Source organism: Physeter macrocephalus, chromosome 14 (assembly GCF_002837175.3).
Source record: "Physeter macrocephalus isolate SW-GA chromosome 14, ASM283717v5, whole genome shotgun sequence".
Taxonomy (NCBI): Eukaryota; Metazoa; Chordata; class Mammalia; order Artiodactyla; family Physeteridae; genus Physeter; species Physeter macrocephalus.
In genome coordinates this window covers 121,560,401-121,582,843 of record NC_041227.1, presented here as the reverse complement: position 1 = coordinate 121,582,843, position 22,443 = coordinate 121,560,401, and the positions used below count along the sequence as shown (strand labels likewise).

The following is a 22,443-nucleotide window of genomic DNA, read 5'->3' as shown; positions in this document are numbered from 1 at the left end:
ACGCAAGAGGGAGGAGATAATGGGGATATATGTATATGTATAGCTGATTCACTTTGTTATACAGCAGAAGCTAACACACCATTGTGAAGCAGTTTTACTCCAATAAAGATGTCAAAAAAAACCCCCACAGAACTAGGGGCTGGGGCCTTCCATGGTAGGCCAGTGGTTAAGACTCTGCGCTTCCACTGCAGGGGGCATGGATTCGATCCCTGGTCAGGGAAGATCTCACATGCCACGGGGCATGGCCAAAAAAAAAAAAAAAAAAAAAGGTCTGAGAATATATTCCAGGATGAATGTGGGCTTGTAGAGGTGATTCTGCTGGTTTGAAAACAGTTTCAGTCCCTACGTACCACTCACAATGCAGACATCTTTGCCACACTTTAAGATCTTACTGTGTAAAGACTCATGGTATCTTTGGAGTAACAGATCCTACATACAATCAAAATATTTTTTAAAAACCCCAAACCCCCAAAACTAGGGGCTGTTATTTCACATCCATTGGATTGTCATAAATTTAAAGAGTATTGACAAATGTGTGATATTATAGGAAGAGAATTCTGATACGTTGTTGATAAAAGAGCTAAATACTACAACCATCTTAGAGAACAATTTGGTAAAAGTAATATTGAGAATACAGTCCTGTTCCTAACTAATAACCTTAGCGAAACCTTGTAGCTGTACATGAAGAGACATGTAGAAAGGTGTTCCTTATAATATTTCGTAATGGCGAAAATTGGTAACAATCCCTAAATGCCCATAATCAGGCATGTTTAAATTATGGTGTGGTTCTCTAATAGCATACTGTACAGCAGTAAAAAAGCAAACCAGAGCAACATGAGTCAATGAGATGGACTTTCAGAAATATACAACAGAGTGAAACAATTCTTTGCCTGAAAATATATGTAGTGTGATTCTGTTTATGTAAAGGTTAAAAGAATGTATGCAAATATAATGCTGTATTGTTTAGGGATGTAGACATTTGTGGTAAAAGTTTAAAGAAGTGTAAGGCCTATATGCTTGACACTTAAGAAATATGCTTCTAAATAAATAACAAATGGTCAAAAAATCATAATGGAAACTAGAAAACATTATGAATTGAATGTTCATGAGAATACGACATAAATTGAAATTTGTGGGAAACAGCTAAAGAGTACCTAGGGGAAATGGGTAGCCTTCAGTGCTTACGCTAAACAAGAAAAACTGCAAATTAATTAGCTAGGCATGCATCTCAATGAGTCAAACCGAAGATTGGAAATACGTCAATATTTGATGAAATAGAAAACAGATGTGTACCTCAGATACTATTATATTTACAAACCTCTGATGAGATTATCAGGAACTGGGCGGGTGGGGGGGAAGGATAAAGAACAAATAACCAATATCAAGAATGAAAAAGGGGATGTAACAAACAATATTTCTGACTGTCTCTCACTGATACTTTGGATTTCAAACCTTCACCGAGTCCACTAACATAGCATTCAGGCTTCCTGCATCCATAGAGAAAGTGCCCTACTGGCCTCCTCTTTTTGGGTGGGGGAAGGGTTGGGGAGGAGGAGTCCCACTGATCTGAATCATTGGACAGGAGGGCAGAGGCCACTCTTAGGCAAGCAAAGGATTTCTGGTTCAGTTTGAAGGACGTCACTTCACCTGTCATTAAGGAGATGGGCAGGACCAGATGATTTCATGAGGAAGTTCTTCAAATTTTAGGAAACAGATAATTCTATTTAAACTATTCCATAACATAGAAAAAGAAGGAAATCCGGTTCATTATTATTTCTGTTAGTACAAAACTGTTCTAAAACTTGTTAAATACATAAATAGAAAATCATGGCCCTGTCTCATTGATTAATATTTACCATTGATTAATAATTAATAGCAAACAGAAGTGTATGCAAGAAATCTTAAACAGAGCATTAGCAAATATAGTCAAGAGTAAATTAAAAGAATAATAAATCATGACTAATTTGACTTCCTCTAGGTATGGAAGGTTTGTCTGTTCTTAGGAGATTATTAATACCTTGCTATTTTAAGAAGTCAAAGAAAGAAAACTTTGATTTTCTCATTAGATGTCAAGAAGGTATTTGTTTATTAAGAAGATATAAGTTCATTATTAATTCTTGGTTTAAAAAAAAACTTGGGTAAGTAGAAATAGATGAATGCCCCCTCCCCTTTTTCGTAAAGATGTATTTCAAACCAAACCGTCATGTTTTTTGATGAAACCCTTGAAGTTTTCCCATTAACATTCAGGGGGAACAAAACAGAGATCCCCACCGTTGCTGTTATCTTTTAACTTTTCTTTAAAGTATTAATGCAATTTACCGAGAGAAATAAAACATAACTAGGTAAATGTAGGGACAATTATATGTAGTTGATCTAATTATATACTTAATTGACTGAAAAACTATAAAACAATATGAAAATTATTTAAGGTGGCCCCCATACTGAACAGTCGGTTTTATATATGCAGATAGTAACCATGAAGAAAATACAGCGGGAATTCTGAGTTAAAATAACAAATTGAATGAGCACATCTAATTTTGCTCCCCACTGAACTCCACCAAAACTATGGCAAAGGGATTTTTTCAAAGCATAAACCCACAGGGACAAGGGGAACAACAGAGAAGACAGCACCGGTAAAACTGCAAGCAGTATTGCAGGAGGATGAGTGAGTGGTACCCTACCCAAGAAAGCCAAATCCCAAGTCAGTGGGGGAGAACTGAGAGTTTTCACCAGTCACGCCATAGAATCCTCAAAAGGCACAAAAGCAGGAAGAGCAGAGCAGTGCATGATTCTGGCTCTGCAGTGCACCTGTTCACACATGATCTTGCCAGGTACCCTGAGTGTGGTGAGCGCACTGTCTTCTAGGCGTTGCTTATGACTGCGCCCTCTGATTGCACCACAAGAGGCTCTTAACTTGTGAAAGGTGACCTGGAGACAAATTTACTTTTTCCTGGGAACCTGCTTTTAATAGTGACAATATTGCTCTTGCTCATGCAGCTAGTTTTCTTCTTGCTGAGTTTTCAGAAGCCAAACTTTATATTGTTCGGGATACACACATAGGTGGTGGTAAAACTATAAAGAAAAGCAAGGGAATGATAACACAGAAGTCAGGATAATGGCTGCCTGGGGGTGGGACACACTAGTTTTGGATGTAGTGGTTATTGATAAGGTTCTGTTTCTTAACTTGGTTACAGTTTACATATTTTTAAAAATTACAGTGAAGGGGGCTTCCCTGGTGGCGCAGTGGTTGCGCGTCCGCCTGCCGATGCAGGGGAACCGGGTTCGCGCCCCTGTATGGGAGGACCCCACATGCCGCGGAGCGGCTGGGCCCGTGAGTCATGGCCGCTGAGCCTGAGCGTCCGGAGCCTGTGCTCCGCAACAGGAGAGGCCACAACAGAGGAAGGCCCGCATACCACAAAAAAAAAAAAAAAAAAAAAATTACAATGAAGAAAACATCCAGCAACGACAAAACACCTCAAACCAGGAATATATTTAATAAATATTTAGGAGCCTGTAAAGAAATCGTTAAAACTATACCAAGGATATAAAGGATACTTTGGGACTTCCTTGGCGGTCCAGTAGTTAGGACTTTGCACTTCCACTGCGGGTTCAATCCCTGGTTGAGGAACTAGGATCCACTTGCTGTGCAGTGGCCAAAAAAAAAAAAAGATATAAAGGATACTTTGAGTAAATGAAAAGATACATCATATGCTTACATATGTATGTTGCATTTTTCTAAAGATGCCATGCAGTATATTAATTATATTAACTTAATCTATCAAATTTAATATTCATTTGCATTGTGAATAGGAGTTTTCTTCCTGGAGGGAGAGGGAGGCTTGACCCAAATGATACTGATATTTCCTCTAGAAAATGTGTGAGAAAAGGGAAGTAGGTATTACAAAAAAAGGGAATAGATATTTAGAATGTATCTTGAAGCTATGATAATCAAAATAATTTGTACTATAGAAGAAGTAGAGCAGTGGAATCAAACAGAGAATCCAGAAATAGACCTAAACACATGTGGGAGTCCACTGTGATAGCTTTGCCTGTCAGAGAAGGAAAAGAGGGCGTGTTTGGGGAAAATATCACCCAGATTCCTGCCTCAGCAAAAGCATTCAGACAATTGAGGATTGAAAAATACCCAACATATTGTTAAAAACTATAACAAAAAACTTAAGAGCACGTGGATTAATTTTTGTTTCTGTTGTGATACTTTCTTTTCAAACAGATATAAAACCCAGATGCCATAGATGAAAAAAGTGGATATATGTATTTAAAATTCTGAGTGGAAAAATAATATAATCAAATCCAAAAGACAGATGAGACACTGAGGAAAAATATGTGCACCACAAATGGAAACTTTCCTTTTATAAATGAAAAAGACCTTTTATAAATGAAAAGCCCATTACAGATAAGACACAGGATTTGAACAGGCATTTGGCAGAAAAATAAATATAAAAGGCCAGTAGACATAAAAAAGTGGTTAATTCTCTCATAATTAAAGAAACGTACATAAAAACAATGGGCTAGTATTTCTTCTCTCTCAATTGGGCTAGTAATTTAGAAGTTTGGTACTAACTTGAATGAAGGTGCGGGAAAGCAGGGTTGTTTTCTAATTGATGGCAGTGTGAAGCGTGCACATCTGAAGAGCAATTGGGCGCCATCTGTCAGCACTTTAAATATAATACTCTTTGGACTCAGCCATTCTACCAGCGGGAAACATAAAGGGATATTCCTCAAGTTTGCTAAGAAACACATGAAACACGGTTTCCTGTAGCTTTGTTTGTAATAGGAAGAGAAACACAACCAAACCCTGTGGAGATGGGGAACGGAGTTGAGGCTCAGTCCACACTCCTGGCTCGGCTCTCTGAACCGAGGACGTGTGGAGGGAGCCCCTGCCCCCAGTGCACCCGCCAGTACGGAGTGGTGTCTGGAGGCTCGTAGTACCAGCATCATGGGGCTTCTTTCCTGGGGCCGTCAGGCTGCCAGCAGTAGCCAAGATTTCTGCCCAACTGAATGGAATTGAACCCCTGCAGAGCTCACCTTTCCTGCTGCCCTTTCCCGTAAGGATTGTGTTGGAAGTAGTGAGAACAGTAGAATCTATTCTGGGAGAGCGGACATCACAGTTTAGCTACAGTACTACCTCACTGGCCTGGCGTCAGCAAGGTGAAGCCTTTGTCTTTGATGATGAAGATGGACCTGTTCCCCATATGAACACCAAGAGCGCAAGCTGAGTGCCCGGCTTAGCTGTGCGTTCCCACAGCGTCACCGTACTGGTGTTCTCCCCAGACAGTGCTCCATTCCTGGCCACCATCTGCGAAGATGGCTCCGTTGCTGTGCCAGACCTGGCCTTTTATAGGTGTTTAAAGCTGAACCCACAAAAACCCTGTTGAGAAATACTACTTGGTGGTAGCTCAGTCACTACGTCTTTACTCTGGAGAGCTGCAGCTGGCAGGTTCTCCACTGTGTTGTGGCTGCAGAGCTTTCCCCACTCCCTGGTTGCAAGTTATGGTATCTGAGACTAATCAGTCCCTAGTGAGAATCCACTCCCTTTCCTCTCCCATCGGTAGTGAGAGATGAAGAATCTTTGCTGAACTAGTTGTGTGCAGTTAACAGGCCTGAGCTCTTGGCCCGGGGCGGCGCTAGATTCTAGGGTGCTGTAATCACAAGGACACAAAGCTTTATTCAAAGTGGAGATAGATAAATAGATAGGAAGTTTTTGGTGGAGGGACAGAGGTGAAAAGAATTAAATCCCCTCTCACATCTTTCTTCCGCTCCGCCAAGTTAACAAAAGATCTCTTGATTCTTTTCACATAGCTGTGCATTTGAAATTGGCTACATCTGGGTAGGGTATGATAAAAGCAATTCTTCTACCACTAGGGCTCTTAGAGACCGGAGCTCCTTTCTTCGTAGATTTTGGTTAATGTTCTTCTTTATGGGAAATATTCCCATTCATGAAAATCTGATCTAATCACCTTAAAGTAGAAGCTCACCACAGACCTGCCCAGCTCCTTACTGGTAGGTGCAGTGATAACTATTTTCTTACCCGAAAAAAGAGTGTGGTCTGTGCCCTATGCCTAATGATTAATGCCCTGTCAATGTGGTCCTTCCTGCCCAACCCTTCCCGTCATCCAAAAGCAGGAGCCCTGTGGGTCCCTTTCTCTGTGGTTGTAGGAAACCTGAGTTCTATGTTAGTGGACCCTCTGAAGACTTTAAAATCCCAAGTGCTAGTAGAAATAGGAATATTGGTTGACAAAATAAGAGTTTTGGGATTTGTTGGTCTTTTGGGCGGAAGGAAAGAAGATATGTATCTTCTGGTATGGAAAGATCTAGTGCAGTTTTTCATTGATTAAAGACTGTGTAATTGTATTTATAATTACACAAAAAGGATATTATATTACAGTGTTGGTATATGCATAAATAAGTCATAAGTGAGTATATTTCTTATGTAGAGGCATATGAGAAGGATAGCATGTTCTGTTTTTTTCCTTTCTGTACTATTTGATTTTTTTACTATTAGAGAATTGTACATCTACTTATTTTTATGAGTCTGGGTTTTCTGGGCTGTGGGATTATAGCTAACCATTCTTTGTTTTTGTCTTCCTAATTTTCAGTACTATATTTTTATCTTTTTTGTTTATTTTTCATAGTTGAGTATAATTCTGTCTTTCTATCCATATATTCTTAGGTTACATAGAATGACATCAATTGAAAGAGAAGAAAAGGAGAAAGTCAAAAAAAAAGAGAAAAAACAAGAAGAGGAAGAAACAATGCAACAAGCTACATGGGTAAAATATACGTTTCCAGTTAAACATCAGGTAATTTTGGTATGATCTTTTAAATAGTGTTAGCCATTTCTGAGACTTTGATTCTACAGTTTTGAGTACTTAGTAATTTTTTTTTACTTTTGACACACTTTTAATTAACGTAGTTGGAATTAAGTAAATCTTTCTGGCAATTTTATAAGCATAGGTTTATGTTAGTAGAATATAGGTGAGTCATTAGACCAATTTGTAGAAATTGTTATAAATGTAAAATTGTTTTACATTTTTCATATTAGAAAGGAATATTAAGTTTCTTCATAAATCTTTGATTCTCAGTGAAAATAAAATGGACTGGTAAATTAATTTGCCTGGCCATTGATTTTATTTAGTAAAAATGTGTAAAACCTTAAAACATTCTCATTCTTGTTTAATCAGCATGTTTTCACTTACACCAGGTTTGGAAACAAAAAGGAGAGGAATACAGAGTAACAGGATATGGTGGTTGGAGCTGGATTAGTAAAACTCATGTTTATAGGTTTGTTCCTAAATTGCCAGGCAATACTAATGTGAATTACAGAAAGTCATTAGAAGAAAGTAAGTAATTTAAGCTGTTTTTACTGCATAATTGTTTCTGATTTGTATTCTTATAAATTTGTAGTATATTGACTGTATTTTGGATAAAAGTGTTTTTCTGCAGTTCTTACTAGAATGTGCAAAATTACTAATGTAGTTTAATAATTATAAACTCTAAAGTTTTTTAAATTACCTTTACTCATGGGATTTTGATATCTAGGATTTTAGCTTAAAAAGATGATAGGATAGAACTTGTTAAAAGAAAGAAGGCCTCAGCTACCTAATTGTTTTTCTAAAATCTTAAATTCAGTACTACCTGACTTCTTGAGGAAACACAGTCTGGTGACCTCAGCATTGTAATATTTAACAAAACCAGAAAGAAAGCGATAGAGGCTTCCATAACACTATCACATAAAGGAGATAGTAACTCAGTTTATGCTACTGGCTGATGACTTTATTTATTTATTTTTTGGCTGCGTTTGGTCTTCGTTGCTGCGTGCGAGCTTTCTCTAGTTGTGGCGAGTGGGGGCTACTCTTTGTTACGGTGCGTGGGCTTCTCATTGTGGTGGCTTCTCTTGTTGTGGAGCACGGGCTCTAGGCGCGTGGGCTTCGGTAGTTGTGGCTTGCAGGCTCAGTAGTTGTGGCTTGTGGGCTCTAGAGCGCAGGCTCAGTAGTTGTGGCGCACGGGCGTAGTTGCTCCGCGGCATGTGGGAATCTTCCCGGACCAGGGCTCGAACCTGTGTCCGCTGCATTGGCAGGCGGATTCTTAACCACTGCGCCACCTGGGAAGTCCCAACTTTAGAATCACAGAACTGTAGAGGTGAACTGCCCTTTTAGGAGGTAAATATTTTGAAACTCATGTTACATGAACAAATTATTTCATGAAGATGTTAAGTGCCATACTGAAGGTCACACAGATAGTGCTTCCATTGCCCTTTTTGCACTCTACCATGTTGTCTCTCCTTTGTTATCTAAGCAATTTTCAAAAGCAGTTCTGTTCACTCTGCAGCATATGTGCTAATTTATGGTGTGATATGGTCTTTCCTGTGAAGCCCATGCTGTAGTGCCAAATAAGTACTATGTACACACCTAGCTAACTGATTTGGCCTCCTTGTGAATGGTTCTCATGAAACCTGAACCAGTAGATTTTTGAAACTGTTAATGTGGGAAAGTTGTCATTGAATTACCTTTTAACAGAAAAAAACGTGTATTTTATAGAGCTCACTGGAATTTATTTTTTAGGACTAGGAGTGTCTTGCATATAGCAGATGTTCAATAACTGTTTCTATTTGCTAAATAGAAATATTCAGTATTCATTTACATTATCTGATTATATTCAAGCTAAATGTCCATTATAATAAATTCTAAAAGATTGTTATAATTTTTATTACTATTTCATTGTTCCAGTTACCTGTGTAGCACTTAGAAAGAATTATAGAGAGCTTTTCTTTAGTTGTGTTTGACCTATGTAATAAAATCCAGATTATCAATAGGCAAAACATTTAGGCTTTTGCAAATTTATTTTGTATCCACTTTCCTTAGCATGGGGTTTTCTATTGTCCAAATGCTGGGCCTTTATCTAGCAGGTACCAAGTTGGTCTTGGGGCATCTTTTGAGTCTTTTCCTCCCAGTTGGTAGCAGGGAACAAACCAGTAGTAAATCAGGTCCAAACAAGGCTACACGTTGCATTTGGTTATTTCTCTTTTCTGTGATACAGACTTAAGTATTCTTAACTTGGAATCTATAGATAAACTTCAACTGTATTCAAGAATCCATTGAAATTTATTACAAAAGTTTGTGTATGTACTTTTTTTCTGGGTAGGGGATCATAGCGTTTATCCAATTCTAATATGGTTCTGTAATACAAATCAAAGTATGTTAAAAACCACTGATGCAGACTTTCTGAAGTCAGTGAACAGGTTGAAATAGTCTCATATGTGAAGGTTTCTGAAGTACATCTAAACTGTAGTCATTACTTCTGTGCTTTAGGTCAGCTGAGCATATAAGAAAGAATGTAATAGCTTCAACTTTTGTATTTTGGGTTTTTTTGAATAAAAAATAAAGTATAAATTGCTGGAATATACTTGGTAATTTCCACTAAACTAGGTGTATTAAAGTAAATTGCCAGTATTTGACATACTTGTAATTACTATATACTTGGGGGCTTTTTTAGCTAAAAATAACATGGATGAAAATATGGATGAATCAGATAGAAGAAAAAGTCCACGAAGTCCAAAAAAAATAAAAACAGAGTCTGATTCTGAGAAAGGCGAGGTAAAAGATTCAGATGCTACAAAAGGAGCAGACCAAAGTGAAATGGACATTTCAAAGGTTACTGAGAAGAAGGACCAAGGTAAGGAGAGAAAAGTGTGGCGGGCAGCCTGGGGGTGATAAGAAAGCACTGGATCTAGTTCGCACAGCAGGAAAGGTACTGCAATGTCTCTTTTTGATAATAGCATTATTGAAACATGATTCATATGCCACATAACTCACGCACTTACAGTGTACAATTCAGTGGTTTTTACTATATTCACAGAGTTGTTCATCTATCACCATACTCAATTTTAGAACATTTTCATCACCCCAAAAAGAAACCTCATACCCACTAGCAGTCAGTCCTCTCTAAATCCCAGTCTACTTTCTGTCTCTATGGATTTGCCTGTTTTGGACATTCCATATAAATGGAATCAGGTAGTATGTGGTCCTTTGTGTCTGGCTTCTTTCACTTAGCATGTTTTCAAAGTTCATCCATGTTGTAGCATGTATCAATACTTCATTCCTTTTTATTTACAAATAATATTCTGTTGTATGGATACGTCATGTTGTGTTTATCCATTCATGGTGGACATTTGGGTTGTTTCTTTTTGGCTATTAAGAATAATGGAAATATGAACATTCATGTACAAGTTCTTATGTGGACATATGTTTTCGTTTCTCTTGGGTAAATACATGGGGTGGAATTGCTGGATCAAGAGATAACTCTACGTTCAACCTTTTGAGGAACTTACATTGACTTTTGTGAAAAGTATTTTTTAAAAAAACTAGATAAGTTAGATAATGCATGAGCCTTAATGTGTTTTATAACCATAAAATACTCTGTATAAAATTTTATGTGAAGGTACTGGTATATGCAATAGCTATCACATACTAAGTTATTTTTCCTTGTGGCATTCCATCATTTTTAGATACTAGGAATCAGAATATTTAAATATTTGGAATGTATGTGTTTTTTAACCTTTTATAAAGTTTAGCCCTGTCCCTTGACCTATTTTAATCATATCAGGAACTTTTAAATATATAGCTATTTATAGTTAAGGTTTTGAGTAAAAATCAGAAAAACTGGTATTTTTTAAAGTGAACATATTATCATGAATTCCACATTTCAGACTAAAAATTACATTTATATAAATGTCTTTGTTTCACAGATGTAAAAGAAGTTTTAGACTCTGACAATGATAAATCCTTTAAGGAAGAACCGATGGAAATAGATGATGATGTGAAAACAGAGTCACATATAAATTGTCAGGAAAGTTCTCAAGTAGATGTGGTCAATGTCAGTGAGGGTTTTCATTTAAGGACTAGTTATAAAAAGAAAATCAAATCATCCAAACTAGATGGACTTCTTGAAAGGAGAATTAAACAGTTTACACTGGAAGAAAAACAACGCCACGAGAAAATGAAGTTGGAGGGTGGAATTAAGGGTATAGGAAAGACCTCCACAAGTTCTTCGAAAAGTCTGTCTGAATCACCAGTAATAACAAAAGTAAAAGAAGGGTGTCAAAGTGACTTGCTTACACAAGAACAGAGCTCTAATGCAAGTAACGATAAATCTGCAGACTTGATTCGGGGATGTTCACAAAATGATTCCTCAATTCTTGGAATCAGTGATCCTGATCATACAACAAACAAACTTTACTCAAAAGATCAAATGCTAGATGATGCGTCCATTCAGAGCACAGAGACAAACTGTCAGAAACAAAATTCTGTTCGAAATGATGTAGATGAGAGTCTCTCTGACCCTGCCAGTAAAGGCCAGGAACCCAGTAAGATTAAAACAAAAGGAAGTGATTTTCTCATTGATGACGCTAAACTAGCCAGTGCAGATGAAATTGGTACTTTGATCTATAAGAACAAAAAACCACTCATACAGGAAGATAATGACACCATTGTGTCTCCTTCCCAGAGCCCTTTACTTCCATCAGTACCTAAAAGTACTGATGATAGAGATATCCCATCTCTGTCAAAAGCAATAGACTTTGAAGGAAAATTGGGATGTGATTCTGAATATAATAGCACTTTGGAAAATAGTTCTGATACTATGTCTATTCAAGACAGCAGTGAAGAAGATATGATTGTTCAGAATAGCAATGAAAGTATTTCTGAACAGTTAATAACTCAAGAACAAGGTAGTGAAGGCTTAGAACCATTGAAACATGAGTTTGTTTCAGATAAGACCACTGGAAACTGTGACGACAGGCTGCAGGCTAAGGTAAATGAAGCAAATGGTAAAAAACCAAGTCAAGATCAGAAATTAGAGGAGAGACCACTTAATAAATGTATTGATCAAATGAATCTGAAAAGTGTCACTGACAAAAAGAATAATGAAAACCGAGAGTCTGAAAAGAAAGGACAGAAAGCAAGTACCTTTCAAATAAATGGAAAAGATAATAAACCTAAAGTATATTTGAAAGGTGAATGCTTGAAAGACATTTCTGAGAGTAAAGTAGGAAGTTGTGACGTTGAACCAAAGGTTAATAATATAAATAAAATAATTCCTGAAAATGATATTAAGTCTTTGACTGTTAAAGAATCTACTGTAAAGCCATTCATGAATGGTGATGTCATCATGGAAGATTTTAGTGAAAAAAACAACTTGGAAACAAAATCATGTTTACTGAGGTCTTCGGATACTGAAGGTGCCTACCAAGATCGCCTAGAGACCCTGCCATCAACCAAAGAGTCTGAGGGTACCCAAGCTACCAGGCCTCTGCCATCTTGTCCAGAAAGCAGTTCCGCCAATCAGGAAGAAGATATGGAAATTGAAACCTGCGAAGTTAAGAAAGTTACTTCGTCTCCTGTTACTTCTGGAGAGGACTCTAACTTCGGTAATGATTTTATTGATGAAAATGGCCCGCCCACCAACAAAGATGAAAATGTCAACGGAGAATCTAGAAGAAAAACAGTCATCACAGAAGTCACCACCATGACGTCCACAGTGGCCACAGAATCAAAAACCGTAATTAAGGTAGCAAAAGTTGATAAGCAGACTGTGGTCTCTTCCACAGAAAATTGTGCCAAGTCCACTGTCACAACCACCACTACAACGGTAACAAAGCTTTCCACGCCCTCCACAGGCAGCAGTGTGGACATAATCTCTGTGAAGGAGCAGAGCAAAACTGTGGTCACCACGACAGTGACAGACTCACTGACCACCGCAGGAGGCACTCTGGTAACATCTATGACCGTGAGCAAAGAATATTCCACAAGAGACAAAGTGAAACTCATGAAGTTTTCAAGACCCAAGAAGACTCGTTCAGGTACAGCTCTGCCGTCATACAGAAAGTTTATCACCAAGAGCAGCAAGAAGAGCATATTTGTTTTGCCCAATGATGACCTAAAAAAATTGGCCAGAAAAGGAGGAATCCGAGAAGTCCCTTATTTTAATTACAATGCAAAACCTGCCTTGGATATATGGCCATATCCTTCTCCTAGACCAACCTTTGGTATCACTTGGAGGTATGTACTTTAAAATGCATTTGGGGGAGGGAGAAAATTTTTAAAGAATTATCTAATAAAAGTATCTCGTTTATGAGATAACAGAAATAAGACAGGGAAATATATATTTAATGGGCAAAGTTAGTAATGGAAATAAGATACAGAGAGTTTTTAACTCGGCCAGCTGGTAGGTACTAAAGTTTACTTAGGGAAAAATGTTTAAAGACTGAAAATATAAAGGAATCCTTTAAAATGAAATTCAGCTTCACTTTTCACAAGACAAAAGAACTGTGTCAAACATAGTTGTTTTCGTGGTCTAACCTCCAACTTATTGCCATGTGTTTGCTTTGGGAGTGAGATAATCACAGAATTGGATAATCACCAACTTGCTGGAATGTTTGTATTTTATTTCTGTTAGGTAATTCATAAAAACATAAGACATAGGAAACAGGCCTGTAAATCACACAAGGTTCATCATAATGTAGAAATCTTAATGTAATTTGTTTGCATGATAGACATTTGTTTTGGAGTTCTCTGTTAATTTATGTGAGAAAAGGTAGTCTGAGATTCCTTAGAGAGTTTCTTTAAACCCAGAAATAGTCTTAATTTAAAATTTTCTGGGCATTAAGCTTTGGGGATAAATTATAAGTACGTAGAGTTGGCAGTTGTAAGATCATGTAGTTTTAAATTGGGAAAGGATCTTAGAAATTCGTATCTTTTTTAGATGCATAATAATTTGCCTCTGGTCCCAGAGGAACTGAGTTAGGAATAGTGCCTGGTTTTCCTAAATCCCAGTCCAGTACCTTATCTTCTGTATCACATTTCACGTATTTGTCCTTGCTTTGTGCTTTTCCATGTCCTTGTCTTTTTATCTTTTCACCCTTAAAATTGAAAAGGATGGAACATGAACGTTGAAAACATAAGAGTTCTGTGGGACATGCTCAGAAACTAGGAACGGTCTTGTCTGCAGTGAGATTTCGCTAGGATCCTGAAGTTCATGACGTCAGCAAGTTCCTGAGCAGACTCCATTTCACTTTCGGCTTCATTTCTGTGTGTCTTTAGTATGGTTCCTTTAAGTTGAAATCATACTTTTCTTGTTTTCTTTATATTACAATTAGCTAGTATTTAAAAAAAAAAGACTGTAAATGAGTACTCTCTATAAAGGAATGAATTAATATGACCAGTCATAGTTGGTTTGACCAAGTTTTTAATAACTCATCTTTTGATTTGAATTAAAATATCATCACTCCATTACACATTCAATAGAGACAGCTGAAAAGTACAATTTCTCTGCAGGGCCTGCAATGAAGGATTTGCAGAATCCTGCAGGGAATCAAGGAACTCTTCATTACAGTTCATGGATTTGTAGGATTACTCTGCACTTTTCTGCTTTCTTCATTGAGAGCGGTCCCAAAATGTATCCTTGACTGTCCTGCAGGTAACTTCTTTCCCACTGGAAAAGTTACTATGTACAAATATTTTAATTAAAGTGACCTGGCAGTTGTGGAGGCCGACCTTTCTGCTCTTTTCTATTCTGTAAATGGAAGGTAGGCTTGACTGCGAAGCACTTTTCTCTGAACCAGTTCTGTTCACGTGTTGCCCAGGGCCCTTTTCTGCACGGCTGGGTTTCAGAAACCTTGTATTGTTATGTTTTCATATGCACTGGGGGCACAGTTTTTATCTGTTTAGTTAATTTCTCATTTTTTAATGGAAGGAAGTACCTTCCTGTATGTTTTAAACAGATACTGCCTTCAGATATATGCTAACGTCTTATTTTGCTGAGGTTGAGAAAAACATAATCCCTTCTGTCTAACAGAGGCATGGGTAAAGTTGTAAATTATTCTTGACTTTAGAATGCATTTTTTTTTAATGTATCGCTATAAAAACCATGCATGTGAAATGCATTTTTCTACTCACACTTGAATAAAATATGTCTGATGCTTAGAGTAGGAGCTAAGAATGCCAAAGGCGCATGTTTGGTCTTTATTACATTTAACATTAAGGCTGAGCAGTACTGAAAAAGTGGAACTTGTCTCATTGACTCATTAGGGCCTCTTTTTCCCTCCACACTGTCCATTCCCTTACTCCCTTTTCCCCAGGCCCTGATTCTGTGTTTCATGATCACTTTGAACCAGTAGTTTTCTCCACGGTGCTGTCAGAAGGATACTCCTAAAATGCAGCTCTATCCTGTGAATGTTCTGACTGAGCTGAGCAGGCATTTAAAGAGGACGTGTTAACCACCACAGGGCTGGGAAGGGGAAAGCGTTTGTCACCATGTCACTGAGAAGTACTCCCCTTTATAACCCATGCAAAACTGGGTACATTTCAGAGATCTCCTTATAGATGGCCGCCGATGCTCTTTAATCCTTCCATTTGCTGCAGCACATTTTGGCTTCTGCCTTCTTCTCTCGTGCCAGCTTCATCTCTCGCTGCACCTTCACACCCCTTCCCTCCAGCCAGAGTACACCGGATGTGGTTTTCAGGAAGAAGTGTGTGCTTTTGTACACCTTCCTCCTCAGCACATGTGTGCCCCCTTGCCTTTGGTCAGCTGCCCCCTCACCCTTGTCCTTTGAGACTCCAGCAAAGCTCTCATCCCCATCCCTGGGCCCAATCAGGTACCATTCCCTTCTGCTTTCCTCTGTTACAGCTCCTGCGGATGCAGGAAGACATTATAATTCATGTCTGTGTCCCCAGCTCCTTTCACGTAGTTTAATACATAGAAGACACTCAAGTATTTTTTGAATGAGTAAATGAATGAACACGCTCTAATGCATGAGATGTGTTCCCCACCTGGTGTTGTTTCCATTGTAAAATAGAGATGCTTTCAAGTTGTTGTTTGTTGAGAGTGATTGGAGGAAGAAGAGAGAGAATGAGAAACAACTCTCTTTCCAAATAAATATTCATCTGTTTTCTCCCATGAGTCCAAAGTTCCCTAGGCATTTCTTTAGGGTGTGTGGTCTGAAAGTGACAGACACTCTCCCCCTCTCAGGACATCCTTGCACTGATTAACATTTGCCCTCTAATTTAAGAACTGTTGGTCCAGGTCAGAGGATTCACAGGGTGATAGCACAACAAAGAAAATAATGGTGTCACAGCTGGGGAGGGGAAGTTAAGAAGTTGCAGCAACTTTTTGGCTAGAACTTTCTCCTTCTCACATTGTTTGCTTTTCTAACTTAACGTTAAGAATAGAAAGCATTGCTTTTCAAATATAAATTGTCTAAGATTTACCTTGTACCTCTATTAGAGGAGGAAATTATTTCGTTTCATAGGCTTTCCCTACAGTACAATCAATCAGTATATTCATTTAAGTATGTGGAAACTTCAATAAAATATTTAATTATACAAAACCACTAATAGAGAATTGACAGCCTAGGGCTACTTTAAAATGTTGTATGGTTAACTCCATTTTAAGACATGATATTCATTGCAGTTGTAAATTCATTCTGAAATGTGTTTTTAATATTATTTTTAAAAGAATATCTAAAATGTTCAATAACTTTGTATACAGTGTTTAGAAGAAACCTGAACACAGAGATTCCTTTGTCTCCTGACTAGTAACTAACATAGTAATGTCCTTTTTTATTATTCATTGTATCATAGGATTCTAAAACTACACTAATGTTGTTAAAGTAACATTAGTATTAGCAGCATTCATCATCCAGTACTTCGTGTTTTGCAGAACCACCATTTCAGTACAAAATTTCTGTCCATCTGGAAAGGTTTTATTGGATTTGTGAGGTCTTTTAGTTTTGCTTTTTGAGAAAATTGAAACATTTTCAGTTTGTTTCAGCAAAAATCAGTTAAGATTTTATTATTCTTCAGATCACTTATCACATTGTCACACAATTATTTATTTCTCCATATATGCTCTCATTCATAATTTTTCTAACACATATTTTAGAATTAGGCTAAATTTATAAAATCTTTGTAAATTGTTGCCATATCAGTCTTACAATGAAACATGCTTTGTTTTACATATTTATATGGCATTTGAAGTGACTACAGCCCCTTTGTGAATTGTTAGATGCATGTTATGCCTGGGAACAAAAAAGTTCTTTTATTAAGGGACATATAATAACCAAAGTGCTTATAAAGCCATATGATAAATATTGAAGTCACAATGAGGACAAAAAACAATCCTTCAGTTTAGTAGAGTGTATGTGTGTGTGTGTGTGTGTGTGTGTGTGTGTGTGTGTGTGTACATACATCGTTTTTCTTGGGTTTTTCTTTCAGGTACAGGCTTCAGACTGTGAAGTCCTTAGCTGGAGTGAGTCTTATGTTGCGGTTACTGTGGGCAAGTCTGAGATGGGATGACATGGCAGCCAAGGCTCCTCCGGGAGGAGGGACTACACGGACAGGTAGCGGTTTTTTATTTTCTACTTTAAGTTAAAAGAGAAAAATCTCTTGACAGTTCACTTTAAGCATATCTGTTATTTATTAAAATATAGTGCTAGTATTTTAAAAACAAGGCTTTGGTCAAGTTTAGCAGCACATGCTATAAAATCCTGGGGGCCGGGCAGGGGGGTTTCACATTATAAGGGGAGTCACTAACGTGTGAACCAGTGTGAATTTTTAAAAGATATTTCTTACCGCACAGTATAAATCATTTAAATTGGGACATCTGGGGCTTCCCTGGTGGCGCAGTGGTTGAGGGTCCGCCTGCCGATGCAGGGTACACGGGTTCGTGCCCCGGTCCGGGAACATCCCACATGCCGCGGAGAGGCTGGGCCCGTGAGCCATGGCCGCTGAGCCTGCGCGTCCGGAGCCTGTGCTCCGCAACGGGAGAGGCCACAACAGTGAGAGGCCCGCGTACTGCAAAATAAATAAATAAATAAATAAAATTGGGACATCTGGAACCCTGTGCTTGCTGCTGCTCTCGTAGGGTTTTCATTATTTTGACCGAATTTTGCCACCAGGAACTAAGCTGTGCCCAAACAGCATTTTGCTCAGTTTAGAAATTTTCAGTGAGGAAGAAACTCAGTATTGTTGCAATCTAGTGATGGTCCTGCAGCTAGCTAGCTGTTCATTAAGCAAATGTTTCCAAAGGTTTAGTCTCTTTTTTAGGGTACCAGATGTTGTACCTTTTTATTCTCTGAATATTTTGGGTGGTTATTAATACTATGTGAATTAAATCACCATAGAAACATCTGAAACTGAAATCACAACAACAGAAATAATTAAGAGGCGAGATGTTGGTCCTTATGGCATTCGATCTGAATATTGTATCAGGAAAATCATCTGCCCCATTGGAGTTCCAGAAGCACCAAAAGGTAAGGAGTAGAAAGAATTCTATTCTTTTATTATTTACCTGTTAGCCATATCCTTTATGAATTGAAGTTTGATTATAATTGTTTCTTTAACTCTTTATTCAACTTTTGAAAAAAATACTTTTTCATCACAAACTATTCTGTTTTTAAAATGATATTTAGTTAATAAACATAGCAAAATTCCACTAGACACACAGTGATGCCTGCAGTCGTGGTGCCAGGCAGAGGAAGGGTACAAATACCTCTTTTATCAGTAATTAAAGATATGGAGCAGTGGTTGACACCAGGCTGTCAGCTCCAAGACTCAAGCCTTTGAGTCTGTCTGGTTGTAGTCCTGGAACCTGCTGCAGAATATGACACGTTAAGTGGTCAGTGAAGATTTGTTGACTCAAGGGTTCAAGCTATTGTGTAATACTTCAGTGCTCGGGGTAGAAGTAACCTAAGAGGCATAAAGAGTTACTCGGGAAACATTTATAGACACCTACAGGATAGGCCCTAGGTGGCAAATACATAGAAGAATGGGATCCAGCCCCTATTCTAAAGGAAGCAAAGAAAAGGTATGATAATTCTGTACTTGAGAATCAAAACTATAAACACTAAAAAGAGTCCAGTAAGGTGTCCACCCAGATTCAAGATATATAATTAGACAAAAATAAATAATTTTATTTTACATGTGTAGTAAAAATACTTAGGGGAACAACTATGAAGAAACGTGTAAAAAGAAAATGCTGTCTATAAATAGAAGCTTACTATTTTATAGAAGTTAATTGTCCCCAAATGGATAAATTTAATTTTTTGAATCTTGATTAAATCAACTCAAAAGCTCATCTTGGAGAATAAATGGGAATGGCTTTTTTGAAAAGAGTACCAGTAAGGGGGTAGCTGTCCTAATAGATGATGAAATATTAGTATAATTAAAACAATGTTGTCCTGGAACAGGAATAGACAGCTCAGTTGATAGGCAAAGACACACTGATGGAAGAAGGCGTTCCTGACCAGCCGTCAGTCTTGACTCCACAGCTGTTGATGTAAACCACTGCTGTCTCCTTGAATCACTTTTCTTTTCTTGTATCACTTCATACAATCCAGGTCCTGCTGCTGTTTCAGTTTCCTTCTGTTGCTTGCCTGTGATTCTACTGCTTCCCTCTTTCCTGAACATATGGGAAGGTTCAATGCTTGTCTGTCCCTACTTTTTATTTTTAGAATCTTATCACTGGAGATTATATCTATTCTTAATAGTTTCCGATCCCTCCTTTACATTAGTAACTCTCCAGTCCCTCTTCTCGGTGCCCTGATAGGGAAATATAGATCGCCAGAGTTGTACATTTCAAGGACACCCAGCCCCGCTGGGAGGAGCACGCTACGCTTCTTGAAGAAGGTTGTATCCATGTTGCGGTCTGAAGGATGAATTAGGCACCAGTCAAATGAGGGGGAAGGAGGCTAGGAGTAGTGTTCCAGGCAGAGGGAACAGGCTGTGTAAAGGGTAATAGGGCTTTTATATCAGGGGCCAGCAAACCGTGAGCTTTGACACACCATCTGCTTTTGTTAATAAAGTTTGATTGGAACACAGCCACACTTTCTCACTTATGTATTGTCTTTGGCTCCTTTTATGATACAGCGTTGAGAAGTTGTAGCAGAGACCATCTGGCCTGCATAGTCTAAAGTATTTACCATCTGGCCCTTTAAGAAAATGTTTGCCAATCCCTGCTTTTCATGATATAAGAGAAGATGCCAGAAGTACTACAATTTAGAAGCTATATTGCTTAAAATACTCCGATTTCTTTTCCAAAGAGACACCTACGCCTCAGAGGAAAGGCCTTCGATCGAGTGCATTGCGGCCAAAGAGACCAGAAACACCCAAGCAAACTGGCCCTGTTATTATTGAAACCTGGGTAGCAGAGGAAGAGTTGGAATTATGGGAGATCAGGGCGTTTGCTGAGAGGTAAGGAAATGGTTTATATGTGATCAGATGCTGAAGATTTTTGTCACTTCAGAATTAAAGAATTACCCCTTTAATAGTTTATTCGGTATGTCCTAATTTTGCTCCACCTTTTGATTCTCTAGCTGTGTATCATTTATTAATGTCTTCTTTCTAATTTTTATGAGTTATTATCTACTTGTCAATTTTGAACTACCTTAATTTAAATGTTTTATTTTTAAATTGAAATAATTTTATACTTTTTGTATGATGTGGAACTTAACCAGATTTCACTTAATATTAGATGCCAGATGCCTGGTAGGATACAGACATACTCATTTTATTGCGCTTCGCAAATGCTGCGTTTTTTACAAGCTGAAGATTTGTGGCAACCCTGCATTGAGAAAGTCTATAGGCACCCTTTCCCCAACAGCATTTGCTTACTTTGTGTCTCTGTGTCACATTTTGGTAATTCTCACAGTATTTCAAAATTTTTCATTATTATTATATTTGTTATGATGCTCTGTGATCATTGATCTTTGATGTTACTACTACGACTCACTGAAAGCTCAGATGATTATTAGCATTTTTTAGCAAGAAAGTATTTTTTAAATTAAGGTATGTACTTTCTTTTTTTAGACATAATGTTATTGCACACTTAGTAGACTACAGTATAATGTAAACATCACTTTTATATGCACTGGGAAACCAGCAAAATCATGTGACTCGCTTTATTGCGACATTTGCTTTATTGCAGTGATCTGGAGCCAGACCCACAATATCTATGAGGTATGCCTGTAGTTTCTGATAAATTCCTCCTTTCTTTCCCTGCAGAGTGGAGAAAGAAAAGGCACAAGCAGTTGAGCAACAGGCTAAGGTTAGTGAACAGAAGAAGGCAGAGGACTTCAAGGCCCAAATGGAGGCTCACCTCAAACAGCAGCGATTGGCTGCCCAGCAGGTGGGGGAGTTGGTACCAGTCCCACCTGGCAGCGAATTGACATTTTTAGCCAAATTCGTGCACACTAAAAGCACAGTAATTGTATATTCATGTGCTTTTTTATTTTTACGTGTATCTCATATATATCTTAATTTCAGTACTTGAAAATAGCTCTGTGGATATACCAAGCTTTGGTTTTGCAAAAAGTGTACACATTTGAAGAACAATGTTTGAAGTATAACTTCTCTTATTTATTATATTTATAATTCAAAGGGTAGTTTCTAAAGATAATTTTTTCCTGTAAAATTCCAATCCGTAAAATCTCTGTAGTCTACAAAAAAGTGAGTTGTACTAAGAGTATGAGTTTGTTGTAATTGGTGGTCATCAAGCTACTGTGGTGTCTTAGTATTTCCATACTGTGACGTATCATATGTGCCTGACTATTTAGGGACCCAAATAAAAGGTAATTACCCCTTCATTCTAATAAGAAGATACTATGAAAGTTTTTAGCCAGACTTGAATATATAAACTTTCAGGATATAGATAAAATAGAAATAGATAAAATAGGTATCATTAACTTAGTTACACATAACTTACTTAAAAATTACATATCACATAAATAAATCAGACTCATTTCCTCATGTTTTACCTTTTTCCTCATATTTTATAAAATATTTTTTCAAGTTCTTGTATCTTTTACAGTGGTTTACTAGAGGTCATCTTCAGTTAGATCAAAGTTTGAGATAACAGCACTTCTGGATTTTGTCATGTCTATCTCTCCACTCATAGAAAGACTGGCTAGTTGTTTTGTTTTTCATTTTATAGATGTGTTTTGTCATCTCTACAATGTAACCCAAGGTATTACTTTTTTGGGGGGGCCAGGGGGTCAATTTCTTTAATTTGATAATGAGTTTTTCTCTGGCAGTTGAAAGTTAGAACCTGAACTTGGTGATGTGTTACCTCTCTAAGTCCCCCAAGAACATTGTATTCTTTGCTTTTCCTATGTGTGTCAGTTTCTGAGGTGATGGACATCCACCTGTATATAGCTTAATTGAACAGAGCAGTATATACTTAATCTATATATTACTTCAAAATTTTTATTTAAAATATCTTTCTTGGGGCTTCCCTGGTGGCGCAGTGGTTGAGAGTCCACCTGCCGATGCAGGGCACACGGGTTCGTGCCCCGGTCCGGGAAGATCCCACATGCCGCGGAGCGGCTAGGCCTGTGAGCCATGGCCACTGAGCCTGCACGTCCGGAGCCTGTGC

General features: G+C 37.9%; 1 protein-coding gene across 15 annotated transcripts in view; it reads left to right on the top strand.

The window, feature by feature from the left end:
• The window catches only part of BPTF (bromodomain PHD finger transcription factor), a 144,742-nt gene that overhangs the window by 83,098 nt on the left and 39,201 nt on the right, over positions 1-22,443 (top strand). For all 15 annotated transcript variants that reach the window (XM_007125971.3, XM_024130490.2, XM_024130487.2 and 12 more), the window contains 8 exons: positions 6,692-6,821; positions 7,223-7,361; positions 9,514-9,693; positions 10,766-13,076; positions 17,289-17,413; positions 18,197-18,325; positions 20,114-20,264; positions 21,075-21,117. In XM_007125971.3, the coding sequence (XP_007126033.2) occupies positions 6,692-6,821; positions 7,223-7,361; positions 9,514-9,693; positions 10,766-13,076; positions 17,289-17,413; positions 18,197-18,325; positions 20,114-20,264; positions 21,075-21,117 (3,208 nt within the window). The remainder of the gene's footprint in view (positions 1-6,691; positions 6,822-7,222; positions 7,362-9,513; positions 9,694-10,765; positions 13,077-17,288; positions 17,414-18,196; positions 18,326-20,113; positions 20,265-21,074; positions 21,118-22,443) is intronic.